General features: G+C 48.2%; 4 protein-coding genes across 4 annotated transcripts in view; 1 reads left to right on the top strand and 3 right to left on the bottom strand.

The window, feature by feature from the left end:
* The window catches only part of LOC103395770 (histone H2A-like), a 14,231-nt gene extending 12,447 nt beyond the window's left edge, over positions 1 to 1,784 (bottom strand). Inside the window, exon 1 of the mRNA XM_008333560.3 lies at positions 1,723 to 1,784. The gene's annotated coding sequence lies outside the window, so the exon portion shown is untranslated. The remainder of the gene's footprint in view (positions 1 to 1,722) is intronic.
* LOC103395675 (histone H2B 1/2-like) lies at positions 26 to 712 on the top strand. The gene has a single exon (XM_008333451.3). The coding sequence runs from the start codon at positions 90 to 92 to the stop codon at positions 465 to 467; it is 378 nt and encodes a 125-aa protein (XP_008331673.1). The 5' UTR covers positions 26 to 89; the 3' UTR covers positions 468 to 712.
* On the bottom strand, positions 1,293 to 1,722 carry LOC103395676 (histone H2A-like). Its single transcript, XM_008333452.3, has one exon. The coding sequence runs from the start codon at positions 1,720 to 1,722 to the stop codon at positions 1,336 to 1,338; it is 387 nt and encodes a 128-aa protein (XP_008331674.1). The 3' UTR covers positions 1,293 to 1,335.
* A 154-nt stretch (positions 1,785 to 1,938) lies between the features above and the next one.
* LOC103395768 (alpha-1B adrenergic receptor-like) overlaps positions 1,939 to 5,397 on the bottom strand; it is a 5,740-nt gene continuing 2,281 nt past the window's right edge. The window contains exons 2-6 of the mRNA XM_008333559.3: positions 5,159 to 5,391; positions 4,760 to 5,011; positions 3,850 to 4,201; positions 3,552 to 3,673; positions 1,939 to 3,260 (exon numbers count right to left, since the gene is read on the bottom strand). Coding sequence (XP_008331781.1) covers positions 2,952 to 3,260; positions 3,552 to 3,673; positions 3,850 to 4,201; positions 4,760 to 5,011; positions 5,159 to 5,391 — 1,268 coding nt within the window. The 3' untranslated portion in view covers positions 1,939 to 2,951. The remainder of the gene's footprint in view (positions 3,261 to 3,551; positions 3,674 to 3,849; positions 4,202 to 4,759; positions 5,012 to 5,158; positions 5,392 to 5,397) is intronic.

Raw genomic sequence — 5,397 nt, 5'->3', positions numbered from 1 at the left:
GGGATCGCACAGTCCTGTTTCCATACTGCCGGTATAAATACAGGCTCTCCGTGAGCGGCAGTCACCGCTGATTGACACCAACCGTCGTCATGCCCGAGCAAACCGCCAAAAGTGCGCCGAAGAAAGGCTCCAAGAAAGCCGTCAGCAAGACGGTGAGTAAGAGCGGCAAAAAGAGGAGAAAGACCCGCAAGGAGAGCTACGCCATCTACGTGTACAAGGTCCTGAAGCAGGTCCACCCCGACACCGGCATCTCCTCCAAGGCCATGAGCATCATGAACTCCTTCGTCAGCGACATCTTTGAGCGGATCGCTGGAGAAGCTTCCCGCCTGGCTCAGTACAACAAACGCTCCACCATCACTTCCAGGGAGATCCAGACGGCTGTCCGTCTGCTGCTGCCCGGGGAGTTGGCCAAGCACGCCGTGTCCGAGGGAACCAAGGCCGTCACCAAGTACACCAGCTCCAAGTAGACTGTCCTGCTCCTCACCCCCCCCCACCACCACCAACGGTCCTTTTAAGGACCACTCCACTACTTCCAAAAGAACTACAGTACTCTATAGTACTACAGTGAGTTAGTATAACCTTAAGATAAAAACAAATCTTAGTCACAGTCTTCATAGAACATTAATGTGTTGAGAGTTATTATGTAGATTATTATAATATAGATTAGATTTATTACTTTACAGTAACTACAGTACTTCTGTATCTGAGTTAAAGGTTTTTATAGATAATTAGATATAATATAGATTGTTGGACATTAATATGTAAATGTAACTTTTTTTAAAATATTTTTTATTTCATTTTATGTTTTTTACAACCTTTGTATACCATAAAGAGTATAAAAAAATTCATGTTAAAAAACAACAGCCTGTCAGTGACTGCTCTGCCTGCTATCCCCGGTCTGTCCACTGTGTGGCACCAAACGAAGAAGGAATCCCCGTCATCTGACTGAGTGAATACACCTGGTCAGCAGGTGGCAGAGGTAATAAATGCTACAGGGTCCAAGGACCACAGTACTGTTCTGGTCCGGTCCACACTGAGCAGACTGGAGCAGGGAGGTTGATGACGTCACAGCATCTACACCGTGGTACTGTTTCTACAGCTGAAGAGAACTCTCCGTGACCATCAGAACCTGCTGAGAGAACAGGACGACGGGGAGCTAAGTGGTGGTGAGTAGACAGTGCCCCCTGCTGGTCCAAGAACCTTATGTTGAGGAACATGTTTTAAACATGGTGGTCATTTTATGTCGGTGGTCAACGAGGTGTAAACTTTAGACTGAGGGTTGGTGGCTCTGAAAAGAGCCGTTGTGTTGTTGAGGTTGAGGGTTCGAGTCCAGGTCTACTTGGCCTTGGCAGCCTTCTCGGTCTTCTTGGGCAGCAGGACAGCCTGGATGTTGGGCAGTACTCCGCCCTGGGCGATGGTGACGCCACCGAGCAGCTTGTTGAGCTCCTCGTCGTTACGGACGGCCAGCTGCAGGTGACGAGGGATGATCCTGGTCTTCTTGTTGTCGCGGGCGGCGTTTCCGGCCAACTCCAGGATCTCAGCGGTCAGATACTCGAGCACGGCAGCCAGGTAGACCGGAGCTCCGGCACCGACACGCTGGGCGTAGTTGCCCTTCCTGAGCAGCCTGTGCACACGGCCCACAGGGAACTGAAGACCTGCCCTGGAGGAGCGGGTCTTGGCCTTAGCGCGGGCTTTTCCGGCTCCTTTTCCTCGTCCAGACATGTTTCTTTAGGATCGTTGTTTAAAACTGAAGGAGAAGTCGACTGTGATGTCAACGGTGGAGCCTCTGTAAATATAAAGACACACCGCTGGGTTTTCATTGGTCAGTTGAGCTGAAGTATTTCTATCCAATCAGAAACGACAGCGCTCTTTCCAATGGCCATTGGTTTCTGTTTGTCACGTGATTCTTATGAACGCCCCTCTTTTAAATAATGGCGGGCGTTTTGAAAAATGAATCCCCGCCGAAATCTGGCGCTCGTTTTATATTTAAAATGGCTGTGGAAGTTTTTATGAAAATTGTTTATTTATAAAAGTGCGTTTTAATGTACACGATCATAACCACGTCCTATTGGCTGCTGCTTGTCACATGTCTTTATGTCACGCCTTTTACTTTAACTATTTGTTTTGGAGACTTTTGGAAAAGACAAATTAGTTCTTCGTTCAGTCACTTTTAACTATGACGTAACGCTAACTTCCAGAATGTTCTTTTTTATTGTAAATATGACGCAACCAGTTATTTTTTCATAAAAACAAGGACATTTAATAACGTATTTATAATGTACATGTGAAGTTCAGTAATATTTGCATGACGTCAGAGCTCTGAACAAAACAAAAAGGAAAAACTGTTGTGGTCACGTAACAGTTTCGTTAGTGTTGAACTGAGGAGGAAATGTCTCAGGCTGAAGGTTCGAGGCAAATCACGTAAAAAGATGCAGAAATAATAAGAATAAAAAGAAAAAGAATAATAATAGTTATAATAATAATAGTATTAATAATGATAGTTATAATAATAATAGTAATAATAATAACCTTGAAGTCAGCGCAGTTGCAGTGGACCTCCACTAGAGGCTGCTGTGGTCATACTGTCCAGTATTAATCACTCACGTGTATTCAGTCTGTGGTCAGTAAAAGAACAACAGTTCTTGGTGTAAATAAAGTACAAAAATGTCAGGAAACAAACAAAACCATTTAACAACAGGTTCTTTTGGACCAGGATGTTGATGATTGATGTGAAGATCTGATTGGACGACTGCTCCTCACCCTAACTCTGTCTCTGTCTGGTCCAGAGTTTTGTCCACAAAAAACCACACGTGTTTGTTTGGGACAATGATCCACAGTTGGTTCATTTCAGTTGGACTGGGATGTGACCCACATCGTGATGTGGGCTGTGATAAAAGACTGTTGAGTTAGATTATTGTTGTGTGGCCCAGATCTGGTGTTGACGAGTTCTGTCATGACTCCACCCGTTCGTCATCTCCGTGGACTACGTCCCCCCCCTCAGTGGGCGGCGACACTTGGCCCGGTCTACAGCCGTCAGCTGAGCCAGGCAGGAAGTTGAGCTGAGAGGAGCAGGGAGGGGCGGGCCATTTTGGCAGCTGCAGCCCAGAGCCCAGGAGATGGCGTCGTGGAGCGGGGCTGACCGACGCCAGCGTCTGTTGACTGTCGTTCAGTAAGGACCCCTGCTGGCAGCGGTTGTTATAGTACACTTGCCAACCGGGAGGTTTCCTCTTCCAACGGCAGCGCAGAATCCTGATGAAGGCCTGAGCAGACAGGAAGTCACACAGAGAGTTCCAGTAACTGTCCACACTTGGATTCCAACTCATCTACGTGCATGTTCCTGGTACTGTTTCTGGTTCCTGGTACTAGTTGTTGCAGTAGAAACACGTATTCCCACTAATGTGTCAGTTACCATGGAGACAGGAACACAGTTTATGAACTAATGTCTGGTTCCTGTGAGTGCTTTCGGAGCCAAAAAATATATACATAGTTCCTGGAACTTTTATCTTGATAGAAAGCGTCTGCACATTTATTTACTGGTTGTCAATCGGTACCTGTTTGAACTCGCGACTGTAGCAGGGGTAGATGATGGGGTTCAGGCAGCTGTTGAAGTACCCTAACCAGAAGATCACCTTGAAGCAGGTTTCTGGAGGTCGAAGGTCGCTGTTGAAGGAACCTGAAAACAAAAACAAAGTCTGAGTACCCAGTGGAGCAAACATTACACCAACGTTGGAATTTTGATTTGTTGAACGATAACAAGCCTCCAGTCACTAGGGGGCAGCAACTCGTACTGATTTTCTTGTATATTTTTGTCTAATCTTGGTGTCTCAGGTGTCAGGTTCAACCACCTACCCATGGGCAGGACCAGGAAGAAGGGCAGCCAGCAGAGGATGAACATCCCCACCACCACGCCCAGCGTCTTGGCGGCCTTCTTTTCTCTGGAGAACTTGAACAGTTTGACGGCCAGCGTGCTGCGTCCTGGACAGACCTGCTGGTTCCTGCAGTGTATGCGCAGTGTCAACTCGTTGGCGTCCTCTAGTGGCTGCTTCATCACGCCGGCCTTCAAGTTCCTGGTGGTGCGTTTGGCCACGATGTAGACGCGGCAGTACATGACCAGGATGACAGCCAGAGGGATGTAGAAGGAGCCCAGGGAGGAGAAGAGGGTGTAGAAGGGCTCCTCTGTGATCTGACAGGTGGTGTTGTCCTGCAGGGGGAGCCATTCAGTCAACACAAGGTCAAACCCATACTTTCTATCAGAATTTCACTGTAACATTCTCACTGAGGTTTTGTCAGTGATGTCAGTTTGATCAATTTGATAAACCTTCACTGACCTTTGACCTTTTTAGATTTTTAAAAAGTGTTTTTTAACATTTAATGACGTTTTAGTTTTGAAATCTTTTCGTCTCATTGTCAACCTCCACCGCGTCAACTTTAGGCTGTATTTGTAAACGTCTGGTTGTTTTCAGACATTTTTTGTTTGAATGAAGACGCTGCTGTTGTTGTGACTCTATCAAAGGTCGAAGGTCGTGGTTCCCAGCAGATCAGGGCGCAGACAGACGGAGACGTCTCTATCTGCAAATCTCTGAAAAAGTTTAACAAGAGGCGTAACTAATCTGATAAACACGTGAACAACCACTGGACAACAGCTGACCAGACTGACCACAGGAGGCAGTAGTGGAACAGCACCTAAAATGGTGAATGGAAGCTGGTCATTGTGTCTCAGACAGCAGGGGGCGCTCCTTCACTCTCCCTGAGGTCATACCTGTGACGGTGGCTGTTTCCAGCCCAGCAGCGGCCCAATGGAGATAGTGATGGACAGGATCCAGACGCACAGCATTGCGAGCAGCGCCCTCTTCTGTGTGACGATCGTGGGGTACTGCAGCGGATATCTGACACCGACGTAGCGGTCGATGGAGATGACGCACAGAGACATGATGGACGCAGTGCAGCACAGGACGTCCACTGCTGCCCAGATGTCACAGAAGACCTGACCAAACACCCAGTAATCCAAAACCTGTAGGGGGCGCAACAAAAACCGTTTTAAAAAGCACCCGTCAGTTTATGTAGAAATGATGCGTTTACTGCCCCGGCCTCTAGGGGAACCAACAGTTCAAAAAGTGAAGCGCTAACAAACAGCTGCTGCTAACAGTGGACGACTGACCTCCTGGGTGGCGGACACGGGCAGTACGGTGGTTCCCAGCAGCAGGTCGGCCATGGCCAGGTTGATGATGAAGTAGTTGGTCGGGGTCCGCAGGTGTGGGTTGCAGACCACAGCCAGGATCACCAGCATGTTGCCCACAATGGCAAACAAGATGAAGGAGGCCAGCACGATGCCCACCGCCAACGCCCGCCGCGGGTCTATCGAGGAGGCCGCAGCGGGGGAGGGTGCGAGACCTCGGG

The sequence above is a fragment of the Cynoglossus semilaevis genome, chromosome 19 (assembly GCF_000523025.1).
Source record: "Cynoglossus semilaevis isolate Cse_v1.0 chromosome 19, Cse_v1.0, whole genome shotgun sequence".
NCBI lineage: Eukaryota > Metazoa > Chordata > Actinopteri > Pleuronectiformes > Cynoglossidae > Cynoglossus > Cynoglossus semilaevis.
This window is presented reverse-complemented; position numbering and strand designations above follow the sequence as displayed.

Excerpts from the sequence above, each read along its gene's own strand:
- LOC103395675 (XM_008333451.3), top strand. The coding sequence starts at position 90 with ATGCCCGAGCAAACCGCCAAAAGTGCGCCGAAGAAAGGCTCCAAGAAA.
- LOC103395676 (XM_008333452.3), bottom strand. The coding sequence starts at position 1,722 with ATGTCTGGACGAGGAAAAGGAGCCGGAAAAGCCCGCGCTAAGGCCAAG.